A 25,454-nucleotide genomic window follows, 5' to 3' on the forward strand; every position below is an offset into this window, starting at 1 on the left:
TGCACCTTCTTCAGTTTGGTTAGTCTAGTCTATTCTGCAGTAGATTCGGTTTCCTCAATTGTTTGTTCAAAGATACTCAGCCAGATGCAAGAAAACTCCTTCGCTGAGGAAGAAAAGCTGGGTCCTAACTAGTAAGGAGTTAATATACACAAAAGACAAAAACCATCATCCAACTGTCTAAAATTAATGTCCATGGACGCCAGACATCTCACAAAAGAAAGTCCTTCCTCCAGCGTTTTTCTAACGATGACACAACACCATGGGCATGAATGAACTAAATGTCATTATTCTTTGGGGCGGCAAAATCCATTAGTGAGTGGTATCTATTCTCTGTGAAGGGATTTCATCATTGCTTACATTTAAGAACCAGTGACAAATTTTATGCAGTGTTTCCTGTCTGATTGGCCAAACTACATTAAGTATTGCTTTATCTTGGACAGACCTGGATAAGTCGCGTTTTCATCCTGCTGAGCCCTGCAGCCGTTTCAGACTAAACACCAGCAGTTCCTTCTCCCCTATTCATCACTAATTTCCTGTTCTGCATAACTGGCATGACTGCACTACGTATTTTTCTGACTGTACACAGGTATGGGACAGTTGCCATTCTCTGTAGTCATCACAAGCCCTTTGGTAGTTAAAAATCACCATCATCAGATTAAGAAGCCAGATCTGAAATGCCAGTGTAGCTGCCGCCAACAAGGAAGTTCTTCAAGTTTACCAGTCCATCACTCACAAACTCAGTCCTGGTTGTGATTAACAGCAAACCTGGCTTAGGGCTGAATCACAAGCAGGACTGAGAAGCTACATCCACCTCTTTTTACCAAAACTAGAGCACTGAACAACTCCTGAAAACTACTGGTTCATGGTATGCATGCCCCAAGCTGAAAAGCTGTTACCCAAAACTCAGACCCCCCAAAAAGCTGCAGCACTGCTGTCAAGTGTAGTCACCAGGACCTTGCTGAATCAGAACTTTTTCAAAAAAGTACCAACAATTTCTGGAGAAGTATTTATTACAGGTCATATTTTGATAAACTACAGCTATCTTCTCACAGATGAAAAAAAAATGTGGAGAAAAGTCTTCACTATGGACTTGAAAACTTTAAAGTACAAAGTTCAGTTGTGTGTTGTATAATTTTATGTCATCATAATCTGATAAACAACAATTATCTCCTGTTGACAGTTTGCTTTGAGATGTGTCTGGCAGGAGGACAATAAATACTAATGACAGATCTCTTTTTCTTAACAGATCAGTTTTTGCTCTTGTCTCAGTGTCTCTGAAGAGAAGCCAATCCTCCAGAGAAAGAATGAAGAACAAAAATTGAGTGCTCTGACTGAAGAAAAGTTTTCTGCCACAAATACTTTCACTTCATGCTGACGTACAGTAAATCATAGTGTTAATTCACAGACAATCTACCTGTGGAATTATTGCTGTCTGTTCCTCCTGCTGGAAGGAACAAATTCATTTTGCAAACATTACAAACTGTTTCCCACTGCACTTGTCTACAGGCTTGCAGAGCTCAGGCTTGCTCTGTCCCACGTTTAACCCTGTCTCTGAGCACAGCTGCTCTGCTGGGACGGCAGCTTCTTCTGTACGCATAACTCTTGTTCCTACTTCTTAATTAGCTCTACCCCACTTCTTTAAATCAGTATGATAATTTTTCATAATTATTTTTTCCTTTTTGTTAGTTGGTGCCAGCTCCCAGTTACCTTTCCTAAGAGGAAATTAAGGATTTCTTAAGGATTCCTTAAAACAGAGGTCTGAAAGAAAGCTACACAATGCCACCAGATGCCTAGGAATGACAACAGAAAACTATTAAAATGACTTTTTTATCCAGTGACCTCATCTAAAACTCTTTGGTACAAGCCTGTCTCCAGAGGACATCTTCCCCTTCTTTCACTGAAGGCAATTTGCCCACATAAAGTTTTATTGTCAGTCTCTGATTACCCACTTGCAGAAAGTGTTAAGAACAACCTAGTAAACATTGGCCCTTCCATATTCAAATGATGTAAAAGCAACTCCTTTCTCCTAAAACACCAAAGCAAAACATTACAGCATATTGTGAAATATCAATATAAATACAGCAGACTACACTGTTGTGCCACAATGTTCTGAAAACAGCTCAATAACACTTTATCTACAGGAGAAGCCTTCTTGTATTTGTGCATCAAGAACTTTACCCGTTCTAAGGGCCTGGAACTGCAGCAAGGAATTGCTCCTCCTGGTTTTTAAACACTGCAGTAGCACAGGCTAACATAATGGAAAACCAACAGACTGGTCTATCACTGCAGGCATTTGTATGTCACGTTATGTGCTGGGGTCAGACCTGAGTAAAATCTTTTTTCATTCTATCCTTTGACAGGGGTTAGGCAGATGCTTGTTTAGCCAAGCGAAGGCACGCTACTTAGTTTTGCCAGTCTCCTGTGCAGTTGCTCTTGTGCCATATTAACAACAGAATATACTAACAAAGCCAATTTCCATTGCAGAGCCTGAAACTATCTTCTCATTTCCTAGGAAATAGTAAAAAAGCTTTTAAATGCTGCTGAAGAAACAGGAAATTAAGCAGCTGTGATCAATGAGGTGGCACTGCAACAGGCTCCATGAGGCAGCACAACTGAGCAACACCACTTCAAGAGAGGAAGTTAAGGGTGAAGGCAGGGAGGGATTAGCCTTGCCCAACACCATGCAGGCAGTGCAGGAGGGTGCTTTCCTCAGTGGCAGTGATCCCGATCAACCATTCTCATCTGTGCAACCACAGAGGATTAAGGCGCAGCCCAAAGGCACTGCAGCAGCCAGGCAAAATAACCCTGTCTTTATTGCTTATATTTCCAAAGTGTTAATATGCTACCTGAACAATTTCACATGTGAAGTATTTGTAGAAATGTACTATGCTAGCTTAACCCAAGGAGGCTTTCACATACGCAGACCTTCCCTGATAGAGCCCTACCCAGCAGGAATACTACCAGGTCACCATTCGCATCCTTTTGACTGCTTCATCCACTGACAGACAACCAAAGTGATGGCCTCCTACTCAGCCGCTGTGTAACAGACACCTTCAGCCCTGTGAAATGATTCACTAATCCCATTTGAATCAGATGAGACCTTCAGCCCTGTGAAATCATTCAGTAATCCCATTTTAATCAGATGAGAGCTAATGAGGCCGGCTCAAGCCAGCTGACGTGGTGGTCTCAAGCACTCCACGCTGGCTGTAGGAAAGGGGTGAGGGTTGTGCTGAGACGTTGAAGGGAGTGCTGTTTACAGTACTCAAACCACAGAGCCTCAGACCTGCCTCTGCTGCTGCTCTCCATCCCCCTGGACGACTGCCAGACCCACCAAACGCAAGCAGCTGACCAGAGGCTAGGTCTTTAGCGAAAAAGAAAGGAGAGATCCTACAAGCCCTAGTGTCTTGGAGACGGCTTCTGGCCCACTGGGAAATGCTGCACCACAAACGGAAGAAAAATCTGTAACATTAAGATCAATGCCTACCTGGACACCTGTCAAGGTTTAACTCAGGCCAGCAACAAAGTACCACACAACTGCTCACTTGCTCCCTGCCCCATCCCCGCAGTGATGGGGAGGAGAATCGGGAAAAAGGTAAAACTTGTGTGTGTGGGTGAATTCAAGAATAATGTAACAATTTAAAATAAAGTAAAATAATATTAATTATAATAATGATCATAGAATCATAGAACCATTTAGGTTGGAAAAGACCTTTAAGATCATCAAGTCCAACCATTAACCCAGGATTGCCAAGTCCACCACTAAACCATATCCCGCAGCACCACATCTACACATTTTTTAAACTCCTCCAGGGACAGTGATTCAACCACCTTCCTGGGCAGCCTCTTCCAATGGTTGACCACCCCTTCCATGAAGGGAAATAGTATCTTTCTTCCTAATACCTAATCTGAACCTAACTTGGCACAACTTGAGGCTGTTTCCTCTCATCCTGTCACTCGTCGTCTGGGAGAAGAGACCCACCCCCACCTGCCTCCATCCTCCTCTCAGGCAGCTGCAGAGAGCAGTAAGGTCCCCCCTGAGCCTTTTCCTCTCCAGGCTGAACAGCCCCAGTTCCCTCAGCCAGTCCTCAGAAGACTTCCCTAGACCCTTCCCCAGCCCCGTGGCCCTTCCCTGGACACGCTGCAGCCCCTCTACGTCCCTCCTGCAGTGAGGGGCCCAAACCTGAACACAGGGTTCGAGGTGCAGCCTCACCAGTGCCCAGTGCAGGGGGACAGTCCCTTCCCTTGCCCTGCTGGCCACACTGCTCCTGACACAAGCCAGGGTGCTGCTGGCCTCCTTGGCCACCTGGGCACACTGCTGGCTCATGCCCAGCCGGCTGCCGACCAGCACCCCCAGGCCCTTTCCCACCAGGCCCTTTCCCACCAGGCCCTTTCCAGCCGCTCTGCCCCAGGCTCTGTAGCCCTGTAGCGCTGTGTGGGGCTGGTGTGACCCAGGTGCAGGACCCGGCACGGAGCCTTCTTGAACCTCATCCAGCTGGCCTCGGCCCATCGGTCCGGCATGTCCAGACCCCTCTGCAGAGCCTCCTGCCCTCCCGCAGATCAGCGCTGCTGCCCAGCTTGGTGTCATCTGCAAACTTGCTGAGGGTGCACTCGATCCCCTCGTCCAGAGCGCCGATAAAGATACTGAACAGAGCTGGCCCCAGTACTGAGCCCTGGGGAACACCACTGGTGACCGGCTGCCAGCTGGATGTAACTGCATTCCCCATCACTCTTTGGGCACGGCCATCCAGCCAGCTTGTAACCCAGAGCAGAGTACATCCATCCAGGCCATGAGCAGCCAGTTTCCCCAGGAGAATGCTGTGGGAGCTGGTGTCAAAGGCTTTACTAATGTCCAGGCAGACAACATCCGCAGCCTTTCCCTCATCCACTGGGTGGGTCATGTTGTTGTAGAAGGAAATCAGGTTGGCCAAAGAGGACCTGACTTTCATAAACCCATGCTGGCTGGGCCTGATCCTCTAGACATTCTGTACATGCTATGCAACGGCACTCAGGGTGATCTGCTCCATAACTTTCCCCAGCACTGAGGTCAGGCTGACAGGGCTGTGATTCTCCAGATCCTCCTTCCCGCCCTTGTTGGCTAACCTCCATCAGCTCCCTCAATACCCTTGGGTGAGTCCCATCCAGCCCCACAGGCTTGTGCACATCCAAGTGGAGCAGGATATGATAATAAGAACAACAATAATAACTGTAACAAAAAGGAGGGAGAAGGGGGAGATGAATAAAATCCAAAGGCATGCAAGGAAAAAACTAAAGTGATGCACAATACAATTGCTCACCACCCACTGGCTGATGCCCAGGCAGTCCCCAAGCAGTGATCAGCCAGCCCTGGCCAGCTCCCCCCAGTTTATACACTGAGCATGACACCCCGTGTTTTGGAATATCCCTTTGGCTAATTTGGGTCAGCTGTCCTGGCTGTGTCCCCTCCCAGTTTCTTGTGCCCCTCCAGGCCTCTCACTGGCAGGGCATGAGAAGCTGAAAAGTCCTTCATTTAGTATAAACACTACTTAGCAGCAACTGAAAACATCAGCGTGTTATCAGCATTATTCTCATACTAGATAGCAAACACAACATTGTACCAGCTAGTGAAAAGAAAATTAACTCTATCATAGCCAAAATCAGGACACCACCACATTCAATGCAGGCTCGCATAAGCAAAGGAGATCTGGGATAAATAGGAAGCACGGCCACTGAGGGTGGGAATGGCTGCTGGTATGTACCTCCATACCTGCCAACACTGCAGAGACTGCAGCCACATAGAGATTTCAGCGTACCTGGCACACCAGAAGCTGAGGCAGGAGAATGAACAGTTTAAACCACAACCATTTAATGGCTCAAAACCTGCACAGGTATATACTTTTTTCCCTTTCAAATTGTCTTGGTGTAATATAAGGGTAAGCAGTTACCAGAAGAAAAAGCAGTTCCTTAACCACTGCCTTCCCCACGCTGAGGACAAGGGTAAGATCCCTACTCTTTTCAACAGTAAATTAACTATACCATTTGCTCATGCGTCTTTGCCCACTTATTACGCAAATCAAAGGTGCTTATTCATAACCAAACCTATGCAAACATATATGAACTTCTGATGTCATTACTGATGCTGGAGTGTGGGAACAGGGACAGGAATACAGTGCAGGGGACTACTGGCCAGAGACTCAACTATTAAGCATATTTTGCTATGCACAGAAAAAGCCAAAAATAAGATCAGTTTATTAGCTTGATGTGGGTTGCTTTGGCAGAATGACATCATGATTCAGGGTTTTGTTTTTTTGGTATTTGTGTGATCTAACTGCTTGGACTTCTCCGTAACAAAGTGTGAGCCTACAGACTCCTGGTTTTAGGAGTGGGGAGGGCAAATTTGCTATTAGCTTTTAATAATTTGTATGTATGTGGTGAGAGTCCCCATTAGATGGGAAGCAAGGAGATGTCAAGACTCCAAGTAAGGTCACTCCCAAGCCCTGAAATGATACCACTGCCTCTTCGCTGCCTCTCAGTCACGTGGAGTCATGTCACCACACTATAGGGGCTTCCATGCAGCAGACGCTAACCAGCAATTAAGTCAAGATAGAGCACCTTAAAGTGGAAAAGCCAAATGTTTACAAGTTTTCAGCAATGCAGAGATAACCTAAGACCTCTCCAATCATAGGGCCACTGCTCAGGCGCAGCTGCAAGGGCTAGTCATCTCCCACATTTTACCTTAAAAGCCAATGAAGCTCTATGACACCTCAATAAAAGGCTCCAAGCTGCTAAATGAGAAACTTTGTGGATGGTTAAATTGAGCAGGTTCCTGAGTCAGGGAAAGAAGTACCAGGCTGTGTCAACTATTCCATCCATGAAAGAAGCAGAGAAGACAGTACATTCCACACCATGCACCATAACCTTGATCACTGCCATACAACTAGTGAGTGCTGTGCCCTCCAAACCATCAATTGCTTATGCTGAATCAGCAGAATGGGAATGAAAACCGCAGCCTCCTGACCACAGCTCTGTAAGGAAAGCCAAAGCAACAACCTGCCTTGGCTTAAGCAAAGAGGTATAAGGGCTACAAGGCCATCTTTTTCATGGCATTACACCTCTTCAATACTAATCCTGCAGCACAAAGACGACCTCGGGGATGTGGGCGGGGAGGAGCTGCAGAGGAGATCAGTGAGAAGGCAAAGGGGGGATGCAGGAAGGGGAGAACTTCGGGTGGCTTCATGGGTTGTACACCAGCAGTGTGCAGGTCATCTGCACTGGGGACAGAAGCAAGACTCAAACCCATCAACTTCCTTCACCACCACACCAGGCACACCAAAGACAGAAGCTAAGCAGAGGTTAGCTCCCCATCTTGTAAGGGCCGCTTTCACCTTTTTTCTTGCATTTGAGTGAAAACATAGAATCTGTTGAGTTTAAATATTCTTCTACTGTTTGCATCCTATATACAAACAGATGCATCGGTTTTCGGTCTGAGGCCTGGAAGCAAAAATCTGATGGAAAGGAAGATGCTACCCTCCCGCTATCCCTCAGGCCCCTCTGGGGGCAGCCAGCACTCTCTCACCCTGCATCGCCAGAGCAGGGATATAAAGAAGTTCTTGGCATCTCACCTACACTGGTGGAGGCAAGAGACTTCAGCATGCATGTGCCACAGTAAAGTATTTCTCAGCAGGTAGCATGAGAATATCACACTGAGCACCGTTTGTTGGAAGATGTTTATGCTTGCTGAGAAAATCAGCTGTCAAACTTGATCACTGAAAACCAACTTTTTATTTTTCTATTCCATTTACAATTTGCTGGGTGTCTATGGGTTCCCACATGCCCATCTTGGTAGCGCAGGAGATGAGCTGACACCAATCTAACAAAACACTGAAATTTTCACTTTACTACTTTAAAGTTACTAATACTCTCCCTCAGGCTCTACAGCAATTTAGCACTTGAACTCAATTTTCCTTCCCTGGCATACTCCAACACAGCAGTTCCCTCCGCTTGAACTTTCAGCAGCCAACTGTGTATTAGATGTCATGTTGGCATTTGGCCATATAGGTTACAGGAAGCACTATACCGCAGACAGCAAAAGCAGTTCAGACTGTCAGGATTTCCATTAGAAATCCTCCCCCTGCCCCCACCCCCCTCCCCGCCCCGCCTTTCTTCTTTCTTCCCACCCCAAGAATTCAGAATTCTGGCATCAGGAAAGAAAAACTCTGAGCTCAATCCAAGAGGAAATATGCTTTTTGAAAAATGCATGCTCTGCGTTTTAGAATGACAAACAAGAAGCTTCCTTGCCTTCGAGGGCAAAACCACTCTCGCTCAGCACTCCCTGCCTGGGTTCCCCTCCTGAGCAATAGCTTCTGTTGCCTGCAGGAAACAACATGAGTTCACAAGGTACTTTCTTCCTTGCTCACCAGCCTGGCCCTTTTGCATACAAAATAATGCTTTCTTATAGCATGCTGCTGCCTACAACTGAATACTACAACTATCATAACCTTTTGTGTCATGCTCTGTGTGTCTGCAGCCGCATGCCCCTCCACAGCAGCATGCTTCTCCTTCTGCATTTTATCCCCTCTCTGAGCAAAGTCCTGGCCTATCTCCAGCTTCCTCCTCAGTTTCCTCCTCCACAACTCCCAACAGCCTCCTTACCTTCCAGCAGCAGCCCCATGGCCCCATGCATCACAAGCCCATCTTGCACAGCCAGATCCTACTTCATACACCCCCAAAAGCAGCTCCAGATCCTCTTCCCCTTCAGATTATTCCCATCACGCTCTGCTCAGGCCATCTTCCTAATCACCCCGCCTCCCAAGCAGAAATTATGACCAATGAGTATAATATGCTGAACTATTTCGTAGTGCACGAGATACAAAACATACTCTTCCAGCAGCAAAGACAGACTGTTACAGACACACCTGGCTTCACAGTGGGTTTAACCCCTTCACTTTAGAAAATGGTGAAGTTTCTTTGCATTGGAGTGTAAAGCTGCACTCCTGGCACTTAACTATTGAATCATGAACAGTAATAAAAGAGAAAAAAGTCATGGAAAGGACAGAGGAATGAATGCAGGACAGCTTGTGATATACCTGAAAACAGAAAGTGTTGTGGAAGAGACTTCACTGCCTGTGACTGACCAGGAAAAGCACCACAGGGAAAAACCAGCCTCCCAGAGCCTGGAAAGGAAGAAGCTGAGTCACCCCCCAGCAATGCTGGAGGAGAAACTGATGGATTGCAGGAGGAAAGCCTAAACTTGCAGCATCTGGGACCAAGCAGACAGACTCCAACAAAGTGGCCTGGAGAACCTAATGCTCCCAGCCCACATGCAGTGGCCTTTGAAGACACAAACCTCTGCTCTGTCTGACTGGCCATATATATGTTAAAAGTCGTTAACTGCCAGCAGCCCAGCCTGCTAAGCCACACAGCAAAATGCAGCCAGGCATTCACCTGATCACACCAGAGACACTGCTTGGTGTGCAGCTGGTCTCCTGACTGATGCAACCTGATTTCTACATGTTTGGGGTTTTTTTTCATGCTTCTGTCAGAAACCTGTTTAATCAAGCTGTGTTTGAGCTAGGAGACAGCAGACTGCAAACAAAGTGGTGCGAAGAGGGTGACCCATGAGAGGCCTCCCAGATAAAGCCACCAGCACTCTGGGAAGACTTTAGAGAGGAGCTACTTTACCCCCTCTCGTTAAACCTGCTGGCAGTGCAGCCTCAACTCAGCACAGCAAAGCAGGAGTAACAGAAACTGAACCCTACCACCCTCCTGGCACACGAGCACCCTTTTCGCTCCACTGTCCCCAGAGCCTTCCCAGGCACACGATGGCGTAAGCTCCCCACAAGGAAACACAGGGGCCTGCTGAGGGTTTAAGGTACGTGCCGCTAATTTAGCTTCCAGCAGTCAGGATGTAGCTGGCAGATTGTCGCTCACCTGCCAGCCAGACATGCCGGCTGCGGGGAAGGGCCTGTGTCCACCCTGCCACCGTATCGGGTGGCTCTGCCCAGCCATGCCCTTAAGGGTTAAAAAAGAAATGCCAAGAAAAGTTGGTGATGATGAACTCCATAAAAGAAACTGTGTCAGGGATGGGAGCCAAACCTGGTTTAGGCTCTGTCCTAAGCTCCCCCCCAACTCTCCTTTGAGGCCAGATGATGTTTAGATTATATTAGCACCAAAGCAAAGTTTCCAAGCTCAAACAAGGCCTGGAAACACATATGCCAATAGGGGACCACCAGTTGTTTACCTCCTCTAACAACATGATTACTGTGAAAATTCACTTTGAATTGGTTCGTATCAGCTACCGTACAATAACATGCTGCCTCTTCTAGCCTCTGCATTTCAAGCAATTCACACAGTGTAAAAATAGAATACTTTCCCCAAAAATACATTCAAATGAAAGTCTGCCTGGTATTCTTGCTGCTAGGTAGTAATCAACTACTCCGGTACACAGCTCTATTCTTTGCACAGTATTGCAAAGAAAAGATGCTTTTCCAGATGAAACAATCCTCAAACATCTCCAAAAGGTACTGAAGACTCAAAGTAAGTGGTAGGAAGGTCTTGCTCTATAACAAAGGAATTACAGTAGTTTAAACATATTCTTTCTGCCTTTGTATTTCTGATTTTCCACCACACAAAAACCCAAACAACCAAACCCACCCTCTATGGACCAGATATGTGTATGGCTCCTTCCTGTTGACCTAAATAAGAATTTGCACGTTTGTCCAAGGGCCATAATGATGCTCCTTTCTGTTCTGTAATTTCACCACAGGCATCATCCAGATCACAACCAATGCTGCTAGACCGAAAAGATATATCCGGTGTCTGTTACTGTTTTTTCATGATGAATTCCAGGAACAAATTAACTTGTTGTATGTTTTTAATTATATTAAATCTCCACCACAAAGATACAGAGATTTCAAATGAGATTAAGTCTGCAAGATCCTGAGTTACTGTGGATGACTGTATCATGGGCACATCTCATCTTAGAAAACGAGATGTTTGACATACTTGCAAATACTGGATTGATACAGGTTGATAAACAAAGTGATTTTGTGAATTCTTCTCCCATGCTTATTGAAAACAGAATTGTTCCCATTTGAAAGAATGATCTTACGCTTAAAACAATTAAGGCAGGGTTGCGTCTTGCTCTCTGGTCAGGGATTTAGTTTAGCTACCATAATCCCCATACGGATTAACCATGCTGACAACTGTTCTTATTGAACAACTTGTTTAAGCATTTTCCAAAACTTGGTAACTGAGAAAGTTGAAATTAACAGCTGTGATAAGTCATAAGAAAAATAATTTCAACTAAGCAAGCAGATAATGTAATGCTACTGGCACAAAAGTAGCAGCAGACCCAATAAAACTAATCTTGAGAAAACTAGTTGCTAGCCACAAGACGCCTGGCTGCAGATACTGGCAGGCGTACTTCTCATAGCAACAATTTCAGTAAAGTGACCTTCCTATTACCCTGTTTCATGCTGTGTCATTTATCTGAAATACATGAAGGGAAGTACTTCTATCCTTAGTACAACTCAAAAAGGACTGATCTATGCCGTAATACGTTAAGAAGTGCTTTGTCGACTGTGTTGTTCAATTCTGGAGGCCACAAGTCCCATACAAGTACAGCTGGTTTGATAATAAAACATAAAACTGACTTTGCATATATTTTCTCACAAATACATGGTCTCCAGAACAGTATTCTAAGATACAAGAACCTACTTCCTGCTAATCTTGACCTTAGATTAGATATTTTGAGATGGTATCGGGATGGTAAGTAAAGTTACTCTTCCAACAGACCGAAGTCTGACATGCCAATTATCTACTTACGCTGCTAACCAATCTCTCTCATACAAATACCCCTCCAAGAGAAAAGAAGTAATGTCATCTCCTGAAAAACAGGTTTCATGAATTATTTCCAAACTACAGGGTAAGAAAGCAAGGAGCTAAAGCTGTCCACTGGCTTAGTCTACACTGCAGAACTGCTTCCTTGTTGCACTGGTTCTGGTAAATTCTGTAAACCAGGAGTGACTACAGCAAAACCTGTAATTTTTATCGACAGAACATTCATCTGCTAACTGTACGCTATCACATGAACAGAAGCATCTTGAGCCAATTTAGGGATCTAATTTTGCCCCAGAAGCACAAACCTTACATTGTGGGTGACATGAAATAAGCAGTACACTTCTATACCAAAGATGCGTGAAGGGGGATGATGATGACAGCCACTGTGCTAGTGCTTCAGGAGTCAGCATCACCGGGGTCCATGACCCAGGCTGCATGTCCTGGAGGGCTGCAGCAGGCAGCAAATTCAGGTTTTGCCTACTTCTCCATGTTATGTTGAGAATAAGCTTATTTTAGGTCTCAACTACGCAAATGAAACCAACCAGCTTCACAAAAGTTTGAACACCTGTCATTACACTTCCTGCCTAGGTACGGCCACCACAGGTGTGTTTGGCTGCCTCAGTAGAGGTGAGGAGGGGAGAAGCTGGATTCACATTTTGAGCAAACAAGTTAAATCTCCTAATTTTATAGCAATGAAACCATGTTATGAATTGGAAACATCTGCTTAAGAGCACCACCAAAAGGAAAAGAGGAGGTGACCCTGCTCATTTCCTCCCTCTTCACAGATCTCTGAGGGCTGCCAGAGGTAGGGCAGAAGACCACTATCCTCCTCCAGGACACCACAGGCACACAGCACAAAAGATGAAAACCTGTGTATGGGACAGGCTCTCCCCACAGCTCGCCGGCGAGTACAGAAAGCCAAATACTTCTGTAACTACAGCTGTCCAGTGTCAGTTTGCTAACTCATTTAATCTCTGTAAAATCCATGGCTTTAAGCAGAAACACCAGATCTCTAGAACCAATTCTTTTTTTCAAGCAAAGCACAGCTGATACTTGGGACAATGAAAAGATAAGCTCACTGGGCTGTGTAACTGCAGCTGAACAATAAGCTAGCTAAAGGAATGGTTGCTTGTAAGGCATCGCTTGTCAGGCTCACAGCCTTAAAGGAGGCTGCTTAGCATGAAAACGCTGAAGAACTGGGTGTGCAACTGCAGGCTGTTCTTGTCCCTGGGGTGTTATTTGCTCTCACCACAGTCATAAAGCCTCTGAGACACTGAGAGAACTGCCTTCGGTCCACAGAAAAAGTACTAAAGCAGCGAGAGGGAGATAGACTGCCTTAACATGACTATAAACTTTGTTCTCTGCTGGTAACAAAGGAGAGAAGTTTTTGTTACTGAAAAAAATCCAAGCAGAGGGAAAAAACTGAACAGCAAACAAAAGCAACACTGGTCAGTTCATTTTGGCACACAGGCTACTATTCTCCTGCCAATGTCAATGTAGTACATGCTATAAATTTCAGTTGTGTTTAAATAAACACCAGCATATAGAAACGCTTTGAGTCTGCCTAATGCAGACTGTCTGTCGACAGGGCAGAATCACTGTACTTCAGCTGAATGATCTCAGAATTAAAATCTTTAGTTGCTCTCAAAATACACGTACCTGCAATCCCTTGTAGCAGCCCACAGACATTAAAAATGCTTTTCTTCATAATACTCTGCACACACATAGTAAAGACAGACACGAATGCCACAGCACAGAGAATCACGATTCCCACGGCCAGGAAAATAGCGGTTGCCTGCCAGAACCCACTGGCAATCTCACTGAAGTTTTCGGCGTAAGGACCACAAAGCGTGTCTCGTCTAGAAAGCTGCATGTGGGAGATTCTGGTGCAGCGCCCATAGATGCCCAGCGTCGGATGATAAGGCTCCTGCGACCCCCCTGTTCTGTTGTCCACATCCTCGGAGCCTGAAGTCTTTGCTTTGCCAATCAGCCAGTCTGCACTCATGAAAGCGATGAGCTCTGCAAAAGCCACCACAATACTCAGGAGAGTCCACAGCATTGACCGACACGTTACAATAACATGACACATATTGATGTCCAGTGCTTGCGATCAGTGCAGCCAACAGTCTTAAAATCCAGGCACAAGGGGGAAAAAATTAAATAAAGAAAAAAAAAAAGACAAAGAAAATCACTGTGGCTGCTCTACTTGCTCTTTCAGTTCTCTCACAAAGGCCAAGATGAAATTTGTCTAGAGAAAAAGTGAACAGCCCCAAGTTTTGCAAGCAGTGCAGTCATTTGTTCTCTCCGTTTAGTTCCTCCTTTTTTCTGTCTGGGATGCTGAGCTCTGGAGTGCTCTTCTCTTTCTTAATATTCATACTGGCACATGACGCTGCAGGCTGGGGGGGGAGGCCACAAGGACTGCCCACTGTTTGACATCACACACCTACAAGAAAAAAAAAAAGAGACAACACACCAGCAGTGAGAAAAAAATCTTCATTTCCATCCCCACAACGAGCCCCGATCTGGCACAGATCCACATCAACATGCCAAAGCTCTAACAAGGGCCCATCAGACAGAGCCTGCTGAAAACCTCCTGGGTTTGTCCCACGGGAGTGATTAATCTCTGGCTGCCCAGCCATACTTACAGTATCTGCTCTGCCCCATGCCATTGTGGGTGTTTGTCAAGCACTTAGCAAACCAAGGTCTCAATAACAGCCCTCAGTCCCACCCACTCCTACCACCACACCCCCATCGTCTTCCTCTGGTTGAAATTACCAAGGTTGCTGGCAGTTACCCAGAAAAACGTTCATACATGTTCAAGGAGTTTCACAGACATGTAGTTCCTGCTTTCAGCTTGGGGAGGCTGCAGGGAGTGCCTCTGGGATGGAAGCCGGGCACAGCTGCGTGTGCCACTGGCACCCAGGTGCAACGGGCAACGAAGGAACCTCGCTCCCACCTTCTGTGCTCCTGCTGACTGCACCTGCACCAACCCCGGCACAGAGCAGGCACACAGGACTGCAGCTGGGGATGGCCTGCCCCGTGACGTGGTGACATCCCTTTGGAGTGGTGTTTCCCTGGGTTCCATATTCTGCTTTGTACCAGAAAAGCAATCTGCCTGCAGGTACATCACACACCTCGTCTTGAACTGATCCCAACACCAGCAGCTCCTGGTGACTTATGGCACTGTAAGCAGCATTCTGTGGAGAAACGCCCCAGCCACTGCCAAGCGGCCAAGAGCCCTGGCGAGAGCGGTTGCTGGTCAGCCTCGAGCTTCCCAACTCCTCTCAATTCCCCGCTTCCACAGTCCTGTGCATGCTGGGACTGCAGCAAAATGTTCCCCAGGGCCTTCCCCGAGCCTTTATGTTGCCTTTCAACAGTAGCTGATGACATTCCCAGAGTTACACTTATCTGAGTACAAGAGGCAATCCAGAGATCACTGCTTCCAACTCGGATCCAAATATTGGTCTCAAAATAACGAACGGGTCATTGCACACGCCTCTGGAGCTGTGTCGCCTGAGGGCAAGGGTGGGAGCAGGAAATGCCCTCATGTTACCCGCTCTGTGATGAGAACGTAGCACTTCCAAGTTTTCCCCACAAAAAAACAAAATAATGACATTGAACTGGAGGGCAAGAGAGTCGAGAACCAGATCTGCACCCCACTGCTGCCAAACACCAACTGGTCGGCAGATGCCAGAAAAACAGACATCCCCAATTCTTTTTCAGCTTTGTCATGTGGTTGGTATTTAATTTCTTAGGAGTTTTGAGTCCAGTGGCAGAATCCTAGTCCCACTGAATGCAAAGTGAAACACATACCCACAACTTCCAACACATTCAGAATTTCATCCAGCAATTTCTACTCCCCTCTGTACTAGTCACAGTGAATCATCTACACGATCTTATCCACATTTCTCTTCCTTGTCTAGATCTGCAGGCTCCTCTGGCGCTAGCAGATACACAGGCTTAAGCTGCTGTCCCAACAACTGAATTGTGTCTCCCCTAGTTCAATGTTTCAGCATTGCCTTAAAAAAAGGCAAAATATATATTAGTTGTGCTTTTAGCCATACTGAGGTAACAGTTCAGCTTGTTTTCCATTTTTTGGGAGAAAGTATGAAGTTTTCAAGCAACCTGACACATTGATGACTCGAATACACCCTTTGTAATAACAGAGAGCTGAACTGTCAGCCTGCCAAAAAAAAGTTGATTTTCTCAGTATTTCCACTTTAAATAACAACTGGAATGTAGAAGATGTCCACTACAAACCTACATTCTTCTGATGACATCTGCACAATTAAAGATAATTTAATAGAAAATGTCTTTATTTTTTAAGAGAAGTTCCAAAACGCTCTAGAATCTTTATTTCTGTGCAAGCACCACACCTGTGTGAACTCCTCATCTTTGTAATTCCAGGATTTTAACTGAGGTGCAAGAGACAAGAGCTGAACACCCATTACAGTAGTTACTGCTTACTCTGTACCTGCTGAACATAAAATACCGTTTATTGAACACAGACGGGAACAAAGTTCATGTTTACTTAAGTAGGTGGAAACTCCAGATGAATACTGGCAGCCACAAAAACGCGGCACTGATACCAAACATGGGACGCTATATTAGAATCAGAAGAAAAGACCAAACCACGGCGTTCTTTTCCATTTGAAATGCAAGTGAAAGAATGAACTGCAGTAACGTTTTAGAACACAGCACCTCCAGAAAAGTCACTGCACAAGTGAAATAGCCTGTCTAAAGATGATACGGAGATTGTGTCAAATCTGAGGACTTCACTGGAACATATACTTCCTTTTTTTGCAACACAGGGAAAATTCACAGCACCTAAAAGTTAGTGAATATCATCAGTAACTACAGCTCAACAGAATATACTTTGCTTTCCAATGAAACTTTCACAATTTGGCTTTCCCCAGGTAACGAGTACTTCATTCTGGTACAAAAATCTATCTCCAGTGCAATGTCCCCTTACCCATGGGAGAACTTCTGCATAAATTTATTCTTGCACTAGGGATACCCTCAAAAGGGAGCATCACTCACCTACAACTCCTTTTTGTGAGCAGACAAACAGAAACATAGGAAGTAGGATGGCAAGACCAGACAAGGGGCAGGGGCCAGTCTCCTACAACTCCTTTTTGTGAGCAGATGGACAGAAAATATATGCAGTAGGATGGCGCACAGCCCAGGAAGGGCCAGGGGCATTTCTTCTTTGTGAGACTTAGGAAGGAAAGATTGCTTATAAAAGTACTGGACATAAGTCACAGCTCAGTCACACTTGTGTAGTTAACCTTTTCCTTCCAAGACACCCCACCCCGAGTTTCTAAATGATCCTAACCAATTCTCACTCGGCTCCAACAACATGTTTATGCCATACATCAAAGTGTTTCCAGCTACAGCCCGTGCTAAATAACTGCTTCATGAAGCTTCTCTCCAGCACACTGCTCATCCCTTTTCTTCCATTTTTGCTCAAGAGAAACTCAAGGTAGGTCCTTGTGAGGCTGAAAAGTGGCTGTTTAGTCCTTCTCTCAGTTTCTCATTCTTTGACAAGTTTTTTCCATGACAGAAACTGTATGTTCTTCACAGCATGCCACTATCCACTTCTGACTGACTGTAAAAATATTTGCTTTGACAGCACACATTCAAAATATACAACAGATCTTTAAGCCCTTTGGTATTAACTCATTCAAAACAATTCTTGCTGAGGAAGCAGATGAGAGAAAGTAGGCTCGCCCCTTAAGCATTTGGGCCTCCCCCTATTTTTACTATTGCGTTCAATTGTACAGGTGTGGAAGGAGACCATTTGTACTGGGGGAGCGGGTGCCCCTGGAGGAAACATCCCCGCATGGCAAGCGCCCACGTGAGCCACACACTACAGCAGCTCCCCAGCACAAGGGTCTCAGCAGCACCATCCCACCCCACCACAAAACCCACCGTTCCTCAGCTGGGCAGCACAGCTCTTGGGACAGATCCAAACTACACCTTCAGCCTCATTTACTCTGCTCCCTGCACACGGTCACGGTCAGGTTCCAGATTAAGTGGAGTCTGACACTGTGAAAAGGTATCAGTAAGAACATCGGATCCTCACAGCATTCAGAGAGAATAAAATTCAGTTCCTAAATGCATTTTAAGCTAACCAACCATCTTAAAATATCACTAAAACTTTCTTCCTCTTTAGATGTATTTTTGACAGTCAGATACTTTACCTCAAGTTATACTTTCACATCACCAGCTAAGCCTATTCAATTACTGCCTTTTGCTACACAACATTGCTATATACTAAGTACATAAATAACATCTATTTTTCTAAACTAGATGAAGAAACACGCTTCCCTCCATTTTGCTTACACTGCCAAACCCAGAAAGTCATAAGCTGATCCAAATTATAATATCTGAATTAAGGCTTTGATTTTAGAGGTGTTGAACTGCAAGGTTTTGCTTTTGCATACCAGGCTGACAGAAAGGAACAGCTGCAAAGTTCAAATTCAAGTCAATCACAAGCGACGTAGGAGAGACTTGCAAGTATCTTCAGAACAACGTTATGGCCATCCTTCATGCTTCCTTTAAGGTCTGACTGAAGACAGGGACTCAGACTAAACCCTACAGTCAGCTTTTGTCCTTCCCAGCCTGGTTCTGTCAGCTCGAGAGTGAGAATACATCATTTTCAGATAAGTGGCTTTTAGCTTGGCTTAAACAAACAGGCCACACAGACTGCTGAAACAGTCCCAATTTATAAAATAAATCCAGACACAATTAGACATTTTCTTCTAAAGCTTGCTACAGTCCAAAGCACAGCTACACAGAGGAGTTTCTAAACCTTGTCTACAATACACAAGCTCGAGCATCTCATAACCCAAAATGTGCATATCTTGGAAGCCAGGGTTCTGCTTTCTCTGAAACATTGTTCATTAGCAGTTATAAACACTATGAAAATGCTCTGAACTGTGAGAGTGTAAGTGGCTCCTATTTATGTTGATGTTTGCAGACTAATTATTTAAAACAAACAGAAAGAGGCTTACACACCAGGACTCAATTACCTCAACTGACCCCCACCCAGGTCAACATGAGCTTCCACTTTATGCACTTCCATCCTTACGTGTTACTGGATAAGAAAGCTAGTCTACTGTGAGCTCACCCTGCCTGGCAGTGAGGCAGCCACCAAACCACATAGGCAGGAGGGACAGCACTTCAACAATGTGAGATGAGCATCGGAGATTATTCATTTTCCGCATGATGATAAATGGAGTAAAAAATCTCCCCCTCCCGCTTGGTCCCCCCAGGAGCTGCTGCTCAGGAGGAGAAGGCAGGCTCCTGCCAACTTCCATGCAGTCTTCAAAGCAGCAGACCACACGCTGAGCAGCATTTCTCAGTAGACACCATCATGAACACCAATTCACCTTGCTGAACATGCACCTCTGCATTTCTGTCCACACACACTTGTAGGTGACTCACAAATGTAGGAAAAGGTATGTTTGTCACATTCTCCTGTCACAAATGAACAGGTACAACAATTACTACTTAAGGAAAGACAAGTTGTCCTAAAAGGTTTGGAGTATGCTTTCTCTGCAGACCACGAGGAACTCTGCTGGCACTGGTTCCTGGTAAGCACTGCATACTCACCACAGGAAGCACCTTGACCAAGAACTGGGAAGGACACTTGGCTACTTCAGTGTCTCTCTGTTTTGTTTTTTAAATGCAACACATTTCAAAGTCATAAAAAATATTCAGGGTCAAATAACAAACCAGGAGAAAGTGCTTTAGAAGTGAACTGGTTGCATAGCTTCAGACAAACAGCAGAGAACAAGCAAAGAATTCCCTCCCCCCCCCCCCCTTCGGATTTTCACCAAATTATTGCCTACTGAAACAACACTCCAGAGCAGAGATTTTTACTTGAAGAACAAAAAGCAAACCTTTGATTAGTCATCACTTGTGAATTAAAGGAGTAAACATTTGCATATCTCATAAATATTTAACTGTGATAAACCTGCACAGGCATATTAATGAGTGCATTATTGTGACAGGCTGTTGAAAACAGGCCATACTCTATTCATAGACAGATGCATTTCGCTGGTAATAGAAGGAATGTAGACTTACAACGCATCATATCTTGTTCTTGTTGGCACAATATAAGATGTGAAAAATAACTAAAAGCAGAACAGTTAAAACTCACTGGAGTATCCTTGCCTTTCATCTGAATTATGCCCTATTTACTTCAGCTTTTTCCTCTATCAAAGGCAGAACCTGTAGATGTAAAATCTTAAACTATCACTCGCATGCCCAAATTCTATGTAAGCCAACAGGTAAAAAATAAACAAACAAACAAGGGAAAAAAAATGCTGTCAGTGACTGTTGCTCTCCTATGGCTGCACTTGAGATGGTTGTTCCATCCCATCTTGCAAGTGGGCTTCTTCCTATCCTGCTACGGAAAATGTCATCTAATTACAGGTGGATTTGTTCCTAGAATATATCACTGTAAAAGAAATGAATATAAAACTTATTTCCAACTTTTTTTTTTTTAAAAAAAAAGCAGTTGAAATGTACTATTCTCTTTCTGACCTCATTAAAAGCTGTGGCAAAACTCCCACTGACTTTAATGGGGCCAATACATCACTGAAATATCACTAGAAGACTGAGACTTTCCAAATTTTTAGACCAGCTGCAGGGGAGGTTTAAACACAGGATTCATTTCCCTCTTCCTTCATCCAGACAAAACTTTGCTTATTGCCCCCCCACTAAGAGCACATCAAGCTAACTCAGATTTCCAGCATCTCCCCTGAACCACAAATTCTGAGGCAGGAGATTTGTTCCATTGCTCCCTATTTATTGACTTAGAAAATTCCTTAAATCTACAGTCATTACGTTGTGTTTTGAAAACTTACTCAAGATCTTTTGCAATTCCAAAATTTATTAAAACCTATGAGGCTCAGGAAGGCTAATGTGTAGCATTTCTATTGTTGCTATCTCAAGAGAAAATTACACATCACATAAAAAATCATCACTAAGGGAGCAATCTTGGCTACAATTAGTGATAGCCTAACTGCTCAGGAATTTACCAGCTGGGAGTGGAATTGAGAATTTCCTTTCCTACTTGATTCCCCACTAGCTCACTGAAGTCTCAGTCTTCAAGAGTCTCATCTGAAGCCCCCTTTCTTGGTCACCTACAACATCCCATTAAATGGACCCAAATAATTCATTGTACTGTGATTACTTCTTACAACTCTTAACTATGGCTTCTACGGGACTTTGGTGGGGGAGAAAGGGTGGTCAGGAGGAAAATGGGACGTCAGAAGGAAAGTACTACTAATATTTGGTAGCAAACAAATCCTTGGTATTTTTATACTAAGGATTTTTACTTTAAAAGGAAGCTAGGGTTTGGCTGTCTAAATAGTTAATAGTGGGTGTATGAGCTAGCTAGAGTGTCAGCCCCAAAAAACTTGGAATCCGTGCTTGTTGTAAAAAGCAATTCAGTCCCATGAGTTCATCATGACAGATTTGGAACTACTGTTAATAATTTATGAATATTGTATTAAGATATTTATTATACTAATGTATTGGCTATTGTTTAATATGAGGCTGGTGAGAAAAACAGGCAGGAAAGGAAAGAATGACTCAGTTATGCCACTTCTCAGCAAACTCTGGAGAACTGCTTACTAAAAAGACAATACTGAGACAGGAAAAGCCTCGCAAACAGCAGATCAAAGATGTGAGGACTGTTTCGGAAGGAACAGTCTCTCAAATCAAAGGGAAGAGAAGGGAAGAGAAGCTGTTTTGGACAAACAACCTTCAGAAAAAGGCACTTACTGGAGGTGCCTGTTGAAGTTAGGCCAACAGGGGACACCATATTGGGCCCCTCATTTGCCTTTAGGCAAAGCAGACACCACTGCAAACAGCCTTGGTTCTTTCTATGAAGGAAACTGCTTCAGTTAACTCTTGAAGGGAAACCACGTGCGTTCACATTTGTGGCTGCATTAGTTAGCACAGCAATCACAAAGGTTATAGATCTCCAGCCTGTCTGAATGGCCCTGGGTGCGTCATTCCTCTGCTGAGACCAGACCCAAGGCTGTAGACCTGAGGACTGCCCTTCGCAAGCAGGAAGGACCCAGAGGTGTTTGCACTGCTACTCACTGCATATGCTAGTAAAAAATCTTCCCAGTCCTTCCAGAAAGCTACCAGTTAGCAAGTCACCTCCACAGGCATTGACTGTTCCCCAGGCTCATGATGTGTAATGTTCTCGGAAAGGATGGGCTTTTGGCAGAACAGGATGCACTTTGGATCTGGGCCATACAGCTCAAGCAAACTACCTGGCTATGATACCAATGACAGGTAAGATGGAGAACCTATCATGTTTCAAATTGTATGTACCCATTTATGTTCCTCGTGTTTCAAACTGGAAGTGAAATGTCCTTCAAAAATAATCAATACAGATGAGCAGCTCAGCACACTAAAGCATACAAATGTGTGTACGTGACAGGAACACCTTCATTGAGCACACACTGACTTTTCATTCTACTGGAGACGAGGAGAACCAGTAGTGACTCAGGTAACTGAAAAGGGTCATGATGGATCAGAGCTGCCATATTTCCGTACTGGAAAGGCAAGTAGACATCTGAAATATCTGGGCACCACACACAACAGCAAACTTGAAAAAAGTGCCTGCAAATCCTTTCATCTAGTCTGGAAAAATGCAAAGTACTCAGAGAAAAAGAGACATACAGTATCTTTGTGAACATCTACTGAATGTGAGCTTTAACTGTTATTAATGGCTAAACTTTTAACCATGGCCAAGACAGAACTGAAACGAGATGTTTCTGATACTGCATATTTCATTAATTAATAATGACAGGAATGTTGTGTGCAGTTGGGATCTCTAGACTTTAAAATGGAAGCTCACTGCAAACAGCTCAGAAAGATCTGAACTAGTAATTCAAATTCTGCAAACCCCATTTTAGAGCAAGAAACAAAAACCCAATGATTTATTTTAGCAACTGGATTTAATTCTAAAGCCAAGACTGGACATACTTCTACAAGCTGAGCCATGTACAAAATTCTAGCTTGTTTTATGCATTTTGACTTGCTAGACTGGGTATTAGTAACAGTCCTCTTCTGTCTTTAAAATGTATACGACTGTGAAAATGAATAACTCATAAAAAATTTTAAAAGCTGACAAGAGCTAGAGGGAAAAACAATCTTTACCTTTCTCAGATTCACTTCCTCTGAAAATGCTCTATCACCTCTCTGTCACTGATGTCCTGTGGTTTGTGTCACAGCAGCACTTAATGGTGCAAACTAAAACTGAACATGTGTGGATACACGCATATAGGTAAGGTAGTGCTACACCTTCCTGCTATACATAGGAAAAATTAAAGGAAGAAGGCATTATTAATCATCCCAGTTTTCCGGAGATGTTCCTGAGTCATAAAACAAAGTCTATAGCAATACTGGGAACTGAACATGAATGCTGCCAATGCCAATCCTAAAACTTCGGGTGTTTGATACACCCCTCAGTGTCATGCACTGTGTCATCCACTTCTCTTGTCATCCTTCAAACACAAACCTCAGCTATTCCTCTATCACTGTTTATCACCAGCCCTGACACACTGCCTGCAAAGTTACTCCTCCTTCTCCATCAAGTATGACCATGGAAAAATGATACTAAATGAAATCATCCTATCTCCAACAGTAACTTTTGATTTTCTTGGTCACAGAGAAACAGTTTTGTTATTAAACTGTACTGTTTTTCCTACTACACTGTTGAAATAGATAACTTCCATAGCAACATGCCACAACAGCTTGTCCATCATTATCAGGAAATACAAATTCATCTGCAAAGAAACAAATTTACCTCTACAACTACCCTTATCAACCTGCTTCAGAGAAGAACGTAACTTCAGTCACAACATCCCCTATAGGGCATGATTCTGCCCACATGCATATCTTATCGAAGAGAACAAAGCTACAGGGCAATGGCAGATATTCAACAGGTCCCTCAAGGTTACAGGTAACAGACTTACTTCAGGACAGCCAGCCTTTTTATGTATTGGGTTGGTGAGTTTTCTTTTTAAAGCTTTCACTGACATTAATCCTTTTGAAAGCAAATGCAATCTAAAAACTACCATAAATTTGGCATGTGGTTGTAGTGCAAAGCTCTTGATTATGTCTTCCCCACTCGAAAATGCAAATAAATAAACCTGCAGAGCTGCAGATCTCCCAATGCCTGAAAAGTCATGTACTATTAAGAAAAAATCCCTGCATACTACCAGCTTGAAGAAAATCTGTCTGCTTTGTAAGTTTCAAACATTCAATTGGATTCTGAAAATGATCCTTAAAGATAAGATTGTGCACTAGATTTTCTTGCTGCATTTCAAGCTCTATATAAATACAGAGCTTCAGTGCAAAATTAAAAGTACAGTGTACATACACAGCACAAGAAACACTTTCATTAACTGTTCATCATGCAACTTGCTGTTTCAAATCCAATCTATACAGTGCACTGCATTTTGTAAATTGAGAATGGCAATCCTTAGCATGAGTTGGTTCTTTAAAAGACATGGTTGCAAATTATAAATTTTATCTTCCACTTCCTAATAAATACCCTCTAGAAAATCAGCTCATTTAATCAGGGACAAAATTAAGCAGATATGAATAAATCATTAACAGCATTTATAAAATGGAAAGAAAATATGGTAATACAGACCAGACATTTAAACATTTATCAGAATTTTACTCAGAAACTTATCTCATGAATCCACAAAGACCATTCAGTATCACAGCTTAAGCTGTGCACAGTGCCAACATTTGCATATATTCCAGTTCACAGTATTCTCCTCAAACACATATCTCAGTTGTGTTCTGAATAAACTTCCAAGTTCACGTAGCTGCACATTTATCTCTGTCTCAGGTGGGTAGAACATGCTCTTCTACCAATCCTTGCCTATTTGTTTATGTTAAGACTGTAGAATTAATAGTTCAGATAAAGCAATCCAATCATCAAAACCATTTGAGCCTAAAATGGAATGTAATGAGCAAAACAATATTTTCTCAGTTTTTGTCTTTTTCAGGATGCTTAGCTCTATGTTCTCTTGCTGTTGAGTAAAAAAGTTATGAGATTAGCCCAAAGCATCAAGGGAGAGAAATAAAGAAAAAATTAAAATAGACTACTTAAACACATGCATGTTGAGAGCAAAAGGCCAATGCTATAATATCTGCAGCTGGTTTCCTTTGCCAGCAGGGTTTTGTTTTGTTTTGTTTTTAATGAAGCACTGCTTAATGTACTGAAATGCCTTCCAATGATTGCTGCTCATTACTAAGCTTCAGATCTCTGATAATGCCTAAAATCTTGCTATTTGACACAGTTACAAGTTTTATCTTGTGTGTATATATATATATATATATATATATATATATATATATAGTACAAAAACTTGGAAACATTGTCTCCTTGCAAAACAACTTTCCATTCTTCCTGCCTAAAGACTGAATCAGGAGATTTATCTATTTTTCATTATAGCAGGAAAAAGATTAGGGGACACCAGAGATCTTATTTTATTTAGTTAACCAGTAAAAATACCTACATAAAAAGCTGAACTTCAAAAACTATCATCTTAAAGCATTAAGAAAAAAAATGTTACAAATTCAACAAT

The 25,454-nt window shown here is 43.6% G+C and overlaps 1 protein-coding gene across 2 annotated transcripts in view; it reads right to left on the reverse strand.

Annotated features, from left to right (window-relative positions):
* The window catches only part of LHFPL2 (LHFPL tetraspan subfamily member 2), a 125,620-nt gene that overhangs the window by 5,240 nt on the left and 94,926 nt on the right, over positions 1-25,454 (reverse strand). Inside the window, exons 1-2 of one of the 2 annotated variants that reach the window (XM_037374219.1) lie at positions 14,463-14,537; positions 13,477-14,260 (exon numbers count right to left, since the gene is read on the reverse strand). In XM_037374219.1, coding sequence (XP_037230116.1) covers positions 13,477-13,906 — 430 coding nt within the window. In that variant the 5' untranslated portion in view covers positions 13,907-14,260; positions 14,463-14,537. Of the gene's footprint in view, positions 1-13,476; positions 14,261-14,462; positions 14,538-25,454 lie in introns of those variants that run through there. The other variant, XM_037374218.1, reaches the window with a different exon arrangement.

Source organism: Falco rusticolus, chromosome Z (assembly GCF_015220075.1).
Source record: "Falco rusticolus isolate bFalRus1 chromosome Z, bFalRus1.pri, whole genome shotgun sequence".
In the NCBI taxonomy this organism is placed as follows: Eukaryota; Metazoa; Chordata; class Aves; order Falconiformes; family Falconidae; genus Falco; species Falco rusticolus.